Here is a 16756-nt window from a genome sequence, read left to right as displayed (position 1 = left end):
CATTTTTTTCAACGTCAGAACAGCTTCCCATTCTTGGACCTCCTGAAGTTGGCATGGTTCATACAAGCCAAAATAATAAATTGCAAGTGAATTAGCTTCTTGTTATAAAAAGCAAACAGATTTTTTCAAAGTGACATTTTGACCACTACTCAAGTGATTAAGCACTAAAGTCTTAATTATTGCTTTTTGAGGACTCTACTGAAGAATTTTGTTATTAATGTTAATGTCTGATTCAAAGATGTGACAGTGGTCTAATTGCAGATAATAGATTTCTCTTTCATGTTAGAAATAATCCTGCTTTCCTCATGTTACCTAATTTGTCATCTATTCATTGATCACTCCTAAATCTTTACTTCTGATTCTGACCCTTCACCCCTATTCTACTCTTCTGTTTCTGTTTCTTTTCTTTTTTTCTTCTTCTTCTTTTCTTTTTTTTGGTGAGGCAGTCAGGGGTTAAGTGACTTGCCCAGGGTCACACGACTAGTAAGTGTCAAGTGTTTGAGGCCGGATTTGAACTCAGGTCCTCCTAACTCCAGGGCTGGTGCTCTATCCATTTTGCCACCTAGCTGCCCCCTTTCTGTTTCCATTTCAGTGGCAACACCTGGAAGTAAAATGTCTTAGATAACTGAAATTATTGTATTTCTCCCTAAACAAGCTCTCCTTAGTTTACCTTTATCATCGTTAGAAACACACCAATTTCCTGCTTCCCTGAACTTATCCAGATAAAATTATTTGACTCTTCTGACCATTACCCTCCCGCATCTAATCTGTTGTGTACTGCTGATTCTTCCTCTAAAGTTCGTCAGGTCTGCCTGTTCTTTTCCATTCCCCTAGCTGATGACTACTCTTAGGTCTTTATCATCCCATACCCAGTTTATTGACAGAATTCTGAGATACTCAGAGCAGGTCAGATTCCACCAGGTAAAGCTGTTCATGGACAGGTTTCTCGGGTTCCCAAAGTTTTTAACCTTATTTGCATTCACGTTGCTTTATCATAGTGTTATATTTTGAATAACCTGGCACCCTATCCTGATTAGCGCTTTAGTTTTTAAGTCTCCATTTATCTATGCCTATGAACTTTTCTTATATGTACATGTCAGACCAGAACGAAAGGGTTTCCTGCCCATCCTATGGGAACAGGAGCTAGGAAGCTAGCTTCTATCTTATAAAAATTGTAATACCTACCAGGGAAAAGTAAAATAAAAAGTAAAATAAAAAATTCCAAAACCTGACATTTATATAACATCTTAAAGGTTGCAGAGCATTTTATGCATATTGTTTGATTTGAACCTCACAGCATCTTGAATGGGGGTATTATTTCCATTTGCAAAATGACATGATTTGCAGGGTTCACGCAGTTGCAAGATTCAAACCCAGCTCTTGAAAGTTCTTAGGCCCCTCTTATTTCCAGTACACTTCCCGTACAGTGTAGAGTATCCTCATTTTCAAGCCCACCCCCCCTTCCTTATTTTTCAGAGTCAGCAACAAAACGAATAGGGGAAAAAACCGAACACCACATATGAGAGTTTAGCCCAAAGGCCAAAGTGAGAAATTGGAAAGCCCAGGGTCTTACCATGAAACACAAATGGATAATCAAATGAGTTGAACTAAAAAGGTTATCCAATAAATACCAAATTCATTTCTTGACTATTTACTTTCCGATAATTTGTTTTGAGTTACTTTATTAAATATTAAGAGTTTTATGTAAAGTTCTGTTTCTTATTTTATATATTTATTGATTAGTTTCCTGTGCTGATCCTAATGTCTACGTTTTCCCTGCTCTAAGTTGTCCTACGTAAAACTCTTAATGGTTGCCATGGCTAAAGAATCTGTCACTGGGAAGCTAGCCTGCTGGTAAGAAGACTTTCCGTACTTAGCTGAGCCGATTTTTAGATAGAAGGCTCAACCTGCCCCTTGGACTGTGCTTGAAGCCTTTCCAGAACAATAGGAGATGTCAGGGCTTATGCTTTGTTGGCTGGCGTAGCCAGCAGGTGAGCCAGGCCAATCTCCCTGCCATGACGAGGCATCAGTACGATTTTGTGGAGTGGTGCAGAAAACTTCTGCAATCATTGTAAAAGTCTGCTCTTGTTAATGAGCCAATTTATAAACATTTATTAAATACCAGTTATGTGCCCTAACACTGTGTGCTAAGTTCTGGGAATAAATTATATCCTTATAAGAAAATATAGTGTCTTTCTATTTTATTTCATGCTCAACCTTCACAACTTCACTTTCCTCCCAAGGTCATAAATTTCATTCCTTTGACTTCCCAGGTAATGCTTTTTTTTAAAAAAAAACCAATATATGGATATGTTGAATTGGATTTTTCTTGATTATTTTATATTTATAACTTATATATTTAACTTATATATATATATATATATATATATATATATATATATAAATATATATATATATTTATAACACTCACCAAATATTTTATCGTCCTGTCCTTTTTGCATCTCTGTACCTTTGGTCACAGTGTCCTTGTGCTTAAAATAGATTCTTGTACCTCACCATTGAAACTCTTCCCTTCCTTCAGGTCCATTTGGGCTGCCATTCCCTTGCTTATGATGATGTACCCTCCTGATGAGAGAAAGAAAGAGAGAGAAAAATATCAGGTTGATACTTTTATGTCATCCTGTGAGTCCTGGGGCTACTACTCATCACAGGTTTATTCCAGCGTCCACCTTAAAAAGGCTAGCCTGGATCATCGGCTTTGTCCTACCACTTATGGACAGATGAGACTGCCATGGTTGCTTCCTCTAGGGAACAAGAACTTGGATAGATGGGATAAACTCCTTATATGCTGGATCCTGTGGGCAGAGACCACAGGTTTAAAATGACACGGACGCCCTGCTTTGTACACAAGATGCCCATCTTGTAGATAGATGCCTGACCTGTCTTCATTCCCTCCTACCAAAGGATAGCTGAGTTCAGATCTGGCATCAGACACTTATTAATTGAGTGACCCTAGGCAAGATGCCTCAGTTTATTCATCAATATCAAGGGGTTAATAATAGCACCTACCTCCTAGGATCATTGTGTGGATCAGAGGCGATCATGAATGTCCGGTGTTTTATAAACCTTAAAGTGCTTTGTAACATTTAAGATTAATTTTATTTACTAGTAATGATGATAATATGAACAGTGATAACAGTAGTTTCCTCCACCCTGTTGTATCAGCATAGGGAGTGGCTGCTTCTGCCACTGTACTTGTGGCAGGAGATTTTGAGCTTGGCACAGATGACCTCTGTGATATCTGTGACCTTGGTTTGTGGTACCTTTGTCACTCTACCCCCATTCCCCTAGGCTGTGTCTAGAGCAGCTTTGTCGCTGCCCCACATGATTGGACCCAAATATGTCTGATACTGCCACAGATGATAAAGTCCTGAGTTTCTCCCTCTTCTGCTGCTGCTCATTCAGGGCTACTGGCATCACCTCCTGGTCTCCCTGAGCTAGAAGTATCTTTTTCTCCTTGTGAATCTTTCATACTTTTTTTTTAAAGGGACTTTGCTTTACATTTACAATTGAATATATTGTGTAATTTATTTTCTTGCCCCCCCCCCACTCCTCCCCATGAATGTAACCTTGAAGGTAGAATTGCACCCTATTAATTTTGCCTACCACAGTGTCTGGTGTGTGACAGGCACTACATAGGCTTGGAGGTTTCTAGTGGATTATCCTAGGGATTTGTACTTGGCCATGTGCTCTTTAACCAGTGACTTACATAAAAGTTTAGGTGATAGGTTCATCAGATTTGCAGATGACGCAAAGGTGGGAAAGATGGCTCTCATTCAGCACACTTGGTGAGAGTCAGGATCCAAAAGGATCTTTGACAGTCTAGAGCATTAGGCTCAGTCTAATAATACGAAATTCAGTAGGGATAAATGCCATTCTGAAAAGGATCTAGGTGGGATTGTAATTAGCAGAGTAATAGGGCAGTTAAAAAAAAAAAGCTAATGCTGTCTTGGACTGCATTAGGAGGAGCCTAGTTATCATAGGGACTGATCATGTGGAGTTTTATATTTGGTTTGGGGCACAAGAGTTAAAGAAGAACATTGATAAAGTGGTGTCCAGAGGAGGGAAATCAGGACGATACCTGACCTTGACTTTATGACATAGGATTGTCTGAAGGATCTGGACATGTTTAGGTGGGAGAAGAGATGCTGGGTTGGGGAGAGGAATCATAATTGCTGTGTTCAAGTTTTTGAAGAACTGTCATATGGAGAAGGGATTTGGCTTGTTCAGTTTGGCCCCAGAAGGCAGAACTGGGAACACTGGGTAGAAATTGCAAAGAAGCCTATTTAGGCTGGATGTTGGGAAACAACTTCTCAACAATTAGAGCTGTCCAGAAGCAGAAGGGCTTGTCTTGAGACAAGCAGGGTGGGTTTCCCTTCTTTGGGGGTCTTCAGGAAGAAGCTAGACGGCTACTTGGCATGGATGTCATATAATGGGTTTCCTTTGTGTATGGTTGGGCTGTATGCCTGAAGTCCCTTCAGCTATCATTCTGTGATTTTTTGATTCATTGGAATGGGGAAACTCTAGGTGAGGACTCCCTGTACCAAAATAGACAGCCGCCTCTGTTGCTTCCGAGAACCTTAGAGTTTCCTAGAGAATCGTTGAGAGGTTGTGACTTGCTCAGGGTTGCATAGCCACTCTGTGTTAGAGATGGGACTTAATATACGCTTTAAATCGATTTTATTTATGTAGAATCCTGTGCTAAGTGTTTACATGTGTTTGTGTTGTTCTTCCTCAGCCAAATGATGCATTTCTTTGGAGGGTGTGGAGTGTAGCGCAAGGCTTGTCTCTGGTCCTTTCTGTGCTGTTCCTAAATTAAATACTTGGCAAATTTTGTTTTATGCTAACTTTCAGCTCTTAGAATAAAAGGAAGGATGTGTGCGCACTTATTTTTAGCATCTGGTTTTTTTTTTTCAGAACAGACTGTTTCCACGACTGCTCTCCTTTTTTTTATAAGGAAAACAGTTGATATATATTGCTCAAAGTAGTGAAAAGAGGAAGAAAAAACAAAGCATTTTTCTATTAACATATATATGTATATATATACACACACATATATATTTAAATCATTTAATGGGTATATAACGTTGAATTATTTTAGGGTTATTGTTAGATTAAGAATTATTTATATTTATTTTCCCCCTCCAAAATGGCTGTCCTTTCCAGTCTCCCAGTTTTTATCAGGTGCTCCACCATTTTTGAGTCCCTTCTATCATTCATGTCCATGGTCACCTTCCAAGTTGTATCTATTCTTTATCTCTGTTTTGACCCTTCTTTTCTAATCGCATTGTCATTATCCTAGTCCAGACTCTTCTCACTTCATACGCTTATTCCCCTGTGCTCCCTCCATCCTGATCATTCCACACAATGTTTGCCTATTTTCTACATGTTGCGGTTGTTTAAGAACCTGTCATAGTAGCTCCAAATCTGGACTCCTCAGCCTGGCCATTCAAAGCCTTTCATTGACTATCTCTTCCTTATCCATCCACACGTATTCTCACTTCTTCCCGATGTGCAATGTCTGCTTGAGTTAGGCTCACTTTTGGTTTTCTTGCTAGGATTATTCCTGCCTCTGTGCATTGGTTCATTCTCTTTCCCTATCCCTGTTCTCCCTGTTTGCATGCTAATAAAAATAAATGCAAAAGTTTTACACATGGTTTCAAGAAATCCACTTCACAGGTACAAGATGGGACTAGAAATCAGTTTATCTGAAAAATAGGTGGTTGTTTTCATAAATGGAAGCATTAAAGACAAGAAAACTCACTTCAACTTAGGCAGCATTGAGTGGCATCACATCTCAGTAAGCAGATGTCAGCCCTGCCTTTGTCCGACCACGCCTGGGGTTCGTTGCTAGGTAGTACATATCAGGATAGACATTGGTAAGCCAGAGAAGTCTGGAGGAGGGCTGGCCGCATAGCGAAGGGACTTGAGTTCATGCAAGGATCGGTTGGAAGAACTGAGCATAATTATCCAGAAGAAAGCTTTTACAATGGACACAAGAGCTCTTTTCACATACTTGAAGGCCTCTCTTCTGAAAGGGCCTGAGCTTTTTCTTCTTGCCTCCAGAAGGCAGAACTAGAAGCAGTGGGTGGAAGTTGCAAAGAGGAAAATTAAGATTTGATATGAGAAAAAACTTCCTAACACTTGGAGTTATCTAGAAATGGAATAGGCTGCTTGGGAAAGCAATAAGACCAAGGCTGGATGACTACTTGCCTAGTGTGTATTAGAGGGAATTTTTTTTTTAAGTTTGAGTTGGATTAGATAACCATTGAAGTATCTCTTGGGGTTCTTTGATTCCCCCAAGATGAATTTACTGTTCTTCTTCCTCTCCAGAGAACATACAATATGCTTTCTTTACCACTGAGCTCAATATGCCTCTTCCATGAAACCTTCGTGGAGTAGTAATAGCCCACAACAATCTTATAATATCAAGTCCACAGTTATTTTTCTCTTTAATCAATTTTGTTTGCAGTTTTCTTTTTAAAAAAGTCTAGTTTGTTAAGTTAGATTGTATGTTCTCTTAGTGGAAAAACTCATTTAATTCTTGAAAGCCTGAGATAGTGCTGGGAATGTTGCAGTTGATCATCATGTGTTAATTATTTCCTATGGACCAGGCACTGTGACAGGTGTTGGAAGTCCAAATTCTGTGACTGAAACAATCCATACACTCACTTGGAGTTTCCATTATCAGGCAAGAAAACAAGTACCCATATAAGCGTGGACAGAATGACTTGTTCTTCATTCAGTCTTGTCCAAGTCTTTGTGACCCTGTAGACTGCTGCTGTCCCTGGGATTTTCTTGGCAGAGGTACTGGAGTGGTTTGTCATTTCTTTCTCCAGGACTGAATGAATAGAAGAGCATAAATACAATTAGTTAAATATCAGGTATTTTCAGAGGGAGAATAGTAGCAGTCTAGAGGAAATCAGAAGATGGTGCTTGAGCTTTGACTTGAAGGAAAAGAAGACTTCTGTAGCTGGACATGAGGAGGAAGGATGTTCCCCACTTGCGTCACAGCTACTACAGAGGCCCAGAGATATGACAGGGAGCGTCATGTCCAGCAAGGCTGGAGAGACAGGTTGGAGTCAGGTTGTGATGGTCTTTAAAAGCTAAACAGTGGAGTTTATATTTTATTCTTGAGATGATGGGGGGGGGGGCCACTGATGTTCGTTGAGTTGGGAGTCACGTAGTCATAGCTATGCTTAAGAAAAAACTTTAGCCACAGTATAGAGGCTGGACCAAAGTGAGGAGAGAACTGAGGCGAAGCGAACAACTTGTTGGCTCTTGCAGAAGGCTAGGCAAGAAGTGTTATGGACCTAGTGTTAGGTTATGGCTAAATAGAGAGAAAAGTAATTTGCTGGATTTTGTGTAGTGTAAATAACAGGGGGCAGTAAGGTTGGATCTGTGGAATGAAGTCATTGGGTGGTGTTAAGGATAATGCCAAGGTTAAGAACCTTGGAAACTGGAAGAATTGTTGTCTTTGGAAGAAATAGGGAAGTTTGGAAAAGTAGGGTTTCAGGCAAAGGTGAGTTCTATTTTGGACGTGCTGAAGTTCAGGATGTCTTGGTGACATCCTGTTTGACGTGTGCAGTAGACAAGTGGTGGTGTGAGCTCAGGGGATGAAGAAGTTACAAAAGAGAGTGTAGGGAGTCAAGAGTAGGGGGGCTAGGAGAGAGCCTTGGGGGAATACCCACCGTGAGGGAACGTTAGATGGATGATGGACCAGCAAAGGAGACTTCTAAGGAATAGCAGTTCAGCAGGTAGTTGAAGAGTCAGAAGAGAGCGATGTCATGAAAGCCAGAGAAGAGAGAGGGTCCGGGAAGAGAGAGTGGTTAGCATCATCAGGTACGTGGCATTCGATGAAGACTAAGAAAGCATCATCAGATCTGGCAATTAAGAGATCGTCGTAACTTTGGAGGGAGCAGTGGACTGGAGTGATGAGGTGTGAAGCCAGATTGCAAAGGCTCGAGGAGGGAGATGAGACCCGGAGGCGGCCAGTGCACATTGCATATACTTAATAAGAATAACAATAATTTGCTTTTATGTAGTGCTAGATATTTTGTAAAGTGCTTTTCTCACAACTTGCCAACAACATGAGCACTGCCAAATACCATCATCACTGTAACAGAAATGACAGGGTAGGGACTTGAACTTGGGGCTTCTAGCTCCATGACTTAGGCTTTTTTTCTTTGCAGGAAACTGTTTCTCCTAATGCAACAACACCAAATGCTTTTGGTTGATTTCAGTTTATGTAGAACTTTTTTTTTTTAAGCCAGGCCTGTAATTGCTTGGGTGTGGGGAGAAATTCCTAATAAGGAAACTTCTACTGATGCTTATCATCCCAGGTTTACAAATTATCATTTTAGAGAGTTGCCTGGGTGTCCTTCCCATCCCCACCTCCTGCTCCCACCTCCTCCCCCCCCCCCCCCCCCCGTTAGCTGACTTGCCTAGGCTGATATCATTAGTTTGTGTCAGAGGCAGTAAACTGAGTCCTGATTTTCCTGGCCATTAGGCAGTTTTCTAATTAATTTAATTAGTGTCTGTTTTCATAGTTTGCCATCCAGTATTTACAAAAGTTTTGGAATATAAGCATGATTCACTGATGCAATGTTCTGGACACTTCTCCTAGAGGTGTGCTTTTGAAACTTTGAAATGCGTTCATCATCCCTATATTCATAATTTATGATTTGTTTATGTCTTTTTCATCTTTTCAAACTAGTGTTTAGAAAGAGCTATGAAGTTTGCATTTGAGGAGTTCCACCTCTGGTACCAGTTTGCATTGTCACTGATGGCTGCAGGAAAAGTGAGTTACCCTCTTGTATGTGCAGTTCCCAATTTCAGCAATTAGTACTGGGGGATTCGTGGCCAGAAAGTAACTTACGTCCTATGGAAGTCAAAACCAAATGTTGGGAGTCATATTTAAGGGAACAATTGAAGCAGCTGGACTATCCTGTTTTGCTTATCTGGGGGAGCGCAGAATCGTGTTATTGAGAGGATAAGATTCTGGAATGGGCCTTTTCCTAGCCATTTGAACAGTAAAAGTTTGGGAGGAAGATGTGAGTCTTGTACACAAAGCCAGATACTCAAGCTGATCCTTTTAAGTTCTAGTGAATTAGATTGAGGGTCAAGTTTCTGGAAGAGAAAATCCAATTGACTGTTTCATTCTGACCCATTCTATCCATGTTCTGTGAGTCATAAGGTCTGAGGTGAAGGATTGCCTAGATATTTAAGGGAAAATTAGGCAAAAACTTCATGTGGTGAGTGATAAATGTTATCTTTTCTCCCTATAAATATAAACTTACTTCTCTGTTCAGTTCTTAACCTCATTATGAGGAATGATTTGTATATTGAAAAAAACTGAAATAATTCCAGTGAAGATTTTCTTCTCATTTCTACTCTTGTTCTCCCAGACTTGTGTCAGAAGCTGCAATGCTCCGCATTTATTAAACATAGTAAATTTTGCAGGGGGGTTGGTGGTGGTGGAGGAGAGTCTCTGCAGGGCTTGCTTGTTTGATTAGAAGTTAAAAATATAACCAGGGAGCATTGTAATAAACATAACTCCCTCCCCCCAAAGATTTGTTTTGTGTCTTTATCACAAATTTTGTAATTTGAGTTTCATAGAAATATTCCTCTTTTGTCAAGTCTGCTCGTGCCGTAAAGGTTCTGAAAGAATGTATCCGTCTGAAACCTGATGATGCTACCATTCCTCTCCTGGCTGCAAAGTTGTGTATGGGTTCCCTTCATTGGGTAAGTCAGTGCTTTAAAATCCTCATTGGCTTCAAAGATTGTTTTGGCATGTTATTTTATAGTCACAGGAACGTTAACTCAAAAATATTGTAGCAGTGAAATATTAGAACTGTTGCTCAGATGTTACCTCACTTTTTGCAATAGGGGTGCTACTTAAAAGTAGCATGTAAGTAAACATTTTACACATTGACTCATGTTTTAAATATGCTTAATGTTTAAAGGAGTCCTTTGGTGAATGCTTTTTTAAAAAGTGAATCATCACCTCATTTAGTTGTACAAATCTGGAGGTTCATTTATTGGATTTTGTGTAAAGCATGCTGAACTTGTGTAAAAACAGGTTCTGCTTCTTTTCTATCAGCAAACATTTATTAAATGCAAAAGTCTGCACTAACATTCTTCACATGTTTATTGAATTATGCTTAGGTACACTGCAGATGTGTGGATTTCTTAAGTTCAGTCCCTTAAATAGAAACAGAAAGCTCCTTGGCTGGTTGTAGAGGTTCCTATCGTTAGAAAAATGTCAGGTTCATTTTTGGCTGAGTGATTAATATTTTTCCTCTCAGAGATCATTAGTAAGAAGGATTTGCTCAAAGGGAGATTTTACCACATTGTTAACTCCTATTGATTTTTCTGTGTATCTAGTTTTAGAAATAGAAAGAAAAACATAATGGAAAATTAATCTTAGAGCTATTTAAGTTCTGACTGATTAGAAAAAGGTCATATTTTCAAAGACAAAACATTCACTAGAAAAGCATGGCTTCCAGGAAGTTGTGTTAATTTCTGCAGATAGGTGATTTTGATCCACACAAACTATGTTTACCTGCCCAAGGAATGTTGGATATAGGTGGTTCCAGTACAGAACTAATGAAGAAATGGAATCAACTTAAATAAATTTTTGAGTTTTAGCCTCAGTTTGAATATGAAAATTCAGGTTTCCAGGAGGAAATGTACTACCTTCCATAAATGTTTGTTTTTTTCAAAAAAGCACTTTGAATTCTTGTATGTTTAGCCTATTTGAATTTTTGTTATACTATTCTGTGTACATGTCTTATTACCTCTACTAGATTATAAATGCCTTGAATGCAATGATTTCATCTTATGTATCTTTGTATCTCCTCCAGTGCCTAAAATGGTATCTTACATATAGTAGGTATTTAATAATGGCTTTTGACTCAATGCATGTGAATGTATTGAGTAAAACATCTGAGTACTATTTAATAATCTTTAACATGATGAAAGAGAATCCATGTATTTGCTATTAAATTAAGCAAAGGAAAAACCCTAAAAACATGCCAATGGTTTTTATTCTTTGGAATTATAAATAATACATCATTTGGAAATGTAGAATGAACTTTTTGAGAGAACTTTGGAGATGAGAGCCATAGAATGAGACATAAAAAGAGACCCAGTGATGACTCTTAGAGCGATAAAGAGACGGGAAGAAAATTAATTGCTAGAGAAGAAAAGGAGAAAACAAAGTAAGCACCCTGTATAACTGTGGTCCAGAAGAGAGACCACAGTGTGACCTCAGAATTTGGAAGTTTCTCTTAATATTTTTAATGTAACCTAATGGATTTGTCATGGGAGCTTATGTAAAAAACTGACCTCAGGTGGTAGGATAAATTGTGTGTATCTTTAAACTTGTCTTCTTTTTCAGTTGGAAGAAGCTGAAAATTTTGCCAAAAATGTAGTTGACATGGGAGAAAAAACATCAGAGTTCAAAGCCAAAGGTTACTTAGCTTTGGGACTCACTTACAGTCTGCAGGCCACTGATGGTAAGATTAAGTGGGGGCAGGAATGGAGTATTTAACTTAAGAGTTATTCTCTTGCAACCTATGTTGCTGTCTTTGAAAAGATGTTTCCATAAATGAGGCAAGAAAGACTTCCCACATGTAAGAGAAGGGTAGGATACTTGGGCTGCATCTTCGTAGCCTCCTTTATTCTTATGGCAGTCATTGCAAATGGGTTAGGGTATATTTGAGTTCAGAGGCATGAGTCTGGCTAGGGACCAGATCCAACCCAACTTCTCACACATAAGATAATCTGGTGGTTTCTCTATGGAAAGGGTTGTTATGCTTCAAAAATGTTGACTTAAAACAGTATCTCACCTCCTTCAATAAACTTTCTATGTCTGAACAAGATTGCCCTCCCTCTTCACCAGCAACTGTTTTTTGTCACTTAAGTTTAACTATGTATATAACAGTAGAAAATCAAAACCGTGTAGTCTTTGGAAACAAGTAGAATACAGACGTTAGAAGTAGCCGTAACTGAGGTACAAGAGTCTCAGATTATGTTCTGAAAATTTGGTGTGTTCATTACAGCTATCATGGATTTTAAATGTTATTGGTTTTATTATGTGCTTATATGAGAACTCATTTTGGGAATGCTTGCTTTGGTTATTCTAAGAATTATTCACAATTCTTCCATTATTTGTCCTCCACAAAATGACATATCCTGTGGATTTTCTGTGTTGATGAATTAGATTTTTGTTCTTTGATATTACAGAACACATAGTTTCAGCAGACTTAACCGTTCTTCAATCTGCATTATTAGAGAAAGCAGCCTGATGGTGTAGAGGGAGCAGTGGACAGAGGGCCAAGCTTCTAGTCCCGTAGCCATTTATTCACCCTCTAAATGGCAATGTTAATCCCAGCCCTCCCTGCCTCACAGGGGAGTGGACTTCAGGGTCCTCTGCAGCTCTAGAACTCTATTGCTCCAAATGCAATGGAGAACTCAGCACAGGAGTGACTGTGTGTGTGTGTGTGTGTGCGCGCGCACGCGTGTGTATGTGTGTGTGTGTGTGTGTGTGTGTGTGTGCGCGCGTGTGCGTGTGTATATCTTAAAGCTGCTTATACCGTGCTGCCTCTGCCTCTTACCGTGGGCATTCAGTCAGTGGAGATGGGGTTGATACCTAAAGAATTTCTCAGTCATTGCTCTAAATTTGTTCCCATGGGAATTCCTCTCATTGCTTTCTGGTGAAGCATCCTTTCCCAGTCCTGCACTGTTCATCAGTTTCTATTTCTTTATGGAACTATTGACCCATCATGAGTGGGAGATACATTTCTAGGGTTTTTTTTTCTTTCAGTAGTCATGGTCAGTTTGTAGTGATCTATTCACAGCCTCCTAATTAAGGGAATTAAGTCCATGTTAGAGGTACTGTTCTTGGCCATGAAACAGAGTTTAATTTACTTGATCTATACGGAACTTTGACTAGTGACCTTGTCCTCAATAGAACCGTCCTCTAACTAGTCAAACTGTTTTATGTAGGAGGGAAGATAGACTGGTACCTCCCTGGAGTTACCAGCCTTTCCCTTCCCAAGTAGAACTTATGCATGTGCTGCTGGAGCTGACCGTCAGCCTGTCACAGTGTCACTGTAAGCCTCAGAATTGTGCTATGGTTGACTTGTATGCGTAGAACATATCTCCCTAAGCAGATTGTGAGCCCTCAAAGGCAGGGCAGGAAGTTCTTGTGCTAACCCCCACAGTTCCTCCATACCTTGTAGCCATTCAGTAAATGGGGGTTGACACAAACTCTTTTTTTTTTTTTTGGCGATTTATTTTATGTGTATAACATCAGCTTTCTGCCTTTACGTACCACACTGACTGACTAAATCCTCTTCTCAGCTTCTTTGCGAGGGATGCAAGAGGTCCTGCAGAGAAAGGCTCTTCTTGCTTTTCAGAGGTGAGTGGGTGTAAATCTTTCCATTCTGTGGCACATAATGGAGGGAAAAGACCTTATTATAAGTATAAAAAAGAAGAGATATTTATAAAGATTATATAAACAGTGCTTTTACCTCTGGGAGTCTTCTACAGTACAGAACATGTTGTATTAAAAATTGCATCATCATTTGTTGCTAAATGAATCCATATTCTTAATCTGTTTATTCATTTGGGTGCATTTTATTATTAAGCTCTTAGCTGTCCGCAGAGACACATATGTGGGAATACAAGGTGGTGATCTTTTTTATTAAAGACATTTGTCATTATTGAGCCAAGGATTGTAAGGAATTGTGTTTTGACACCAGCCTATTCTAAAATATTTTTCTTTTTGTTAAAACCTGGAGACAGGTTTTTGTTTTAAGTAACTTAAATATGTGTTTTCAGGCCTTTACTGACATCTATGAAAAATCATGTGACCACCATTCTTTGTATATTAAATAAATTACAGATCTGTCTGCTGCAATCTAACTACTGTACAACAAAATTGTTATCTTGGATATATTTCCAGTCTCCATATTTAAACCTCCCTGTAGACAGTAAGCTCCTTCAGCTACCCCTCAGCCTGGAGTATGGGAAATGGGGATAGGAACTGACCTATTCCCTGTGTGACCTTTGGCACATTGTTCACTTGGTTTCCCTTAACCTCGGTCTCCTCATCTGGAAAATTGAAGGGTTTGAGTATTTCCTATTCTTGATTTTTTCCCAGAGCATTTTGTTGTGATCTCTTCCTTACCCCCATCATACCATACCTTGTATGATTATGTTGGATTGATCCCCTGTATTAGAATGTGAACTTCTTGAAACAGACGTGTCTTTTTTTTTTTTTGTCTTGCTTTCCTCAGGACTTAGAACAGGCCCTTAACAGTTGAATTGATTTGAATTAAAAGTATGGAATGAAGTTGGAATTAAGGAAGATTTAATGTGTATTGGTGTAGGAGGGTTACTTGGCTAATTGTATCATCTATGGCTATATTTTAGTATGATACAACCACAAATATGTTTATTAACTATTAAATAAATATAATTAAATATGTTTATAGTAATCAGTTTGGCTGTATTTTAATATTTTAACAACCTCAGTAAGCCCCAGTTTCCTCATCTGCAAAAATGGCAATACTTTACCTACAATGTAGAATAGTTAATTGTAAGGGCCAGGTGATATAATGGTTGTTAAAACTGTCTAAAAAGCATGAAGTACTTGCTTATCCAGCTTAAATTGCTGGCACTGAGTGTGAGCAGAGATTGTAAAGCTAGTTTACATTCCTTTTTTTATTTCTTCCTTTTATGAATGCTTATAGTTTTAAAGTAAATTTATGTCATTATACATAATACATAGATTACAATATTACATAATGATTTTTGTTTAATGGACTACTTAGACCCATTTGAAGTGGTCCTTCCTTTTTACCAGGGTCTTGACTTTTGAGGCTGTTAGGTATACAATAACTAAAGTTTTTCCAGAGTACATACAAAAAGAACAGTTTGCTTTGGCATTTCTAATATTTTCCCCTTTTTAGGTGGGGGGAGTAAAGAAAGGGGTGAAGAATAGATTGAAGGGAGCAATTTGATTCATTAGCAAAATCAGGAGAAATGAAAAGCTTGAAATGTGCCTGCTTGGTGTGTGCTTTTTGGAGATAAACTCAGATTGATAAATAACTCTATATAAGATTCTTTAGATATAGGTTTTCTGTTTTACATAAATACTAGTTTTTTAAGTACTTTTGTTGTTTGACAAAACAAACCATGACTAGGACAGAGGCCCCAATTAAATATAGGTCGTACGTTTGCAGACATGTGATGAATTCAGGGTATGGCTTTGAGGCCTAATCTCCTTTTGCCCCCACACACTTACTTCATAGGATAATTTCCTAATGTTTTATTTGGTAGTGGGTAAAGATCGTTATTGTTATGACTTATAAATAAGTCATGAACTTACTTGTTCTAAATTTGTGGACCCAGCTAAGGATATTATAGCCTCGAGGAAATTTTTCTGAAATTTGTAGAAGATTAATAGTAGAAGAAGGGAAGATAGGAAAATAATGCTTGCATTATTAATTATTAATTTATTGTTAATTAATAGAATAATTGTTAATAATTCCTTATTTTAGTTTCCTTACCTATGTGTATAATGTAGAGGTTGCAGAGGAGTCAGGCCACAGGAGGAGAGAGAAATACAAATCATTATATTCCTGCTTGTACTTTTTGTGGACAATGAAGAGTAAAAATCTCATGGCGTGCAAAATTTTGGATGTCCAATAGACAAAAGAACAAACCTGAAAGATGGCATTGCACAAAGATAAAAAAAACATTCTCACAGGATTAGGATAAGATTATATGAAAAATGGTAACCTCAGGTAAATAAAACCAAGCAAACAGGACACGTTTGTTTCTTTGAGTAGTAATCATACTGACATTTCTATACTGCTTTAAATTTAACAAGATGCTCTTATCACAAGACTCTTGTGAAGCACTTAGGACAGGCTTTATTAACCCCATTTTATAAAGAAACTAAGGAAAAGGGAAGTTAAGTGAATTGCCCAGGGTCAAAACTAGAATTTGAACAAGAGCAAGAATTGTGCCCTTTCTACTATTAGCATATGATTATGCTAATGATTTAGTAAAGATTTAGCATGGTGCAGTGAGAAAGCACTGAAATTAAAACCAGCCAGAAAAAGAAAAAAAAAATCAGAGGCAGACTAGCTCTACCAACACCATCTATTAACAATGTGACTTTGGACAGACTCTCTCTGAGCCTGTTTTCCTTATCTGTAAAATCGATTTATAATACCTGTCCTATCTCATAGACTTGTTGTGAGAACAAGAGAGATAGTGAATGTCCTTCAGTGGAACCACTGCAAACCACAAAACACTACACAGATGTAAGATGGTGTCATTATTTGTCATCGAGAAAGATCAGTGCAGGGAAGAGCATGCTATGTGCCAGGCACTGTGCTCAGTGCTGGGGATGCAAAGAAACAAACGACAGTTTCTGCCCTCAAGGGGCTAACAATCTGATGGGGCAAACAAGGAACAAACAAATGTGAAGAAAATAAGCTACAGGCAGGCTAAGAGGAGAGATAAGGCACTGGAATTAAGAAATGTTGGGAAAGGACTTGTTTAGTTGGGACTCAAAAGGAAGCCAGGGAAGGCAGTAGGTGGAGATGAGGAGGACGAGTGTTCTAGGCATGAGAAAGAGCCAGAAAAAAATGTCTTATTCATGAAATGTCAGGGAGGCCAGTGTCGGGGGATCAGGACGTAAGGTGTGAGAAGA

The 16756-nt window shown here is 38.7% G+C and overlaps 1 protein-coding gene across 4 annotated transcripts in view; it reads left to right on the top strand.

The window, feature by feature from the left end:
- The window catches only part of TTC7B (tetratricopeptide repeat domain 7B), a 333472-nt gene that overhangs the window by 170236 nt on the left and 146480 nt on the right, over nucleotides 1-16756 (top strand). For all 4 annotated transcript variants that reach the window (XM_036735890.1, XM_036735889.1, XM_036735888.1 and 1 more), the window contains 4 exons: nucleotides 8738-8821; nucleotides 9661-9765; nucleotides 11423-11540; nucleotides 13390-13447. In XM_036735890.1, the coding sequence (XP_036591785.1) occupies nucleotides 8738-8821; nucleotides 9661-9765; nucleotides 11423-11540; nucleotides 13390-13447 (365 nt within the window). The remainder of the gene's footprint in view (nucleotides 1-8737; nucleotides 8822-9660; nucleotides 9766-11422; nucleotides 11541-13389; nucleotides 13448-16756) is intronic.

This window comes from Trichosurus vulpecula, chromosome 8 (assembly GCF_011100635.1).
Source record: "Trichosurus vulpecula isolate mTriVul1 chromosome 8, mTriVul1.pri, whole genome shotgun sequence".
Classification (NCBI taxonomy): domain Eukaryota; kingdom Metazoa; phylum Chordata; class Mammalia; order Diprotodontia; family Phalangeridae; genus Trichosurus; species Trichosurus vulpecula.
This window is presented reverse-complemented; position numbering and strand designations above follow the sequence as displayed.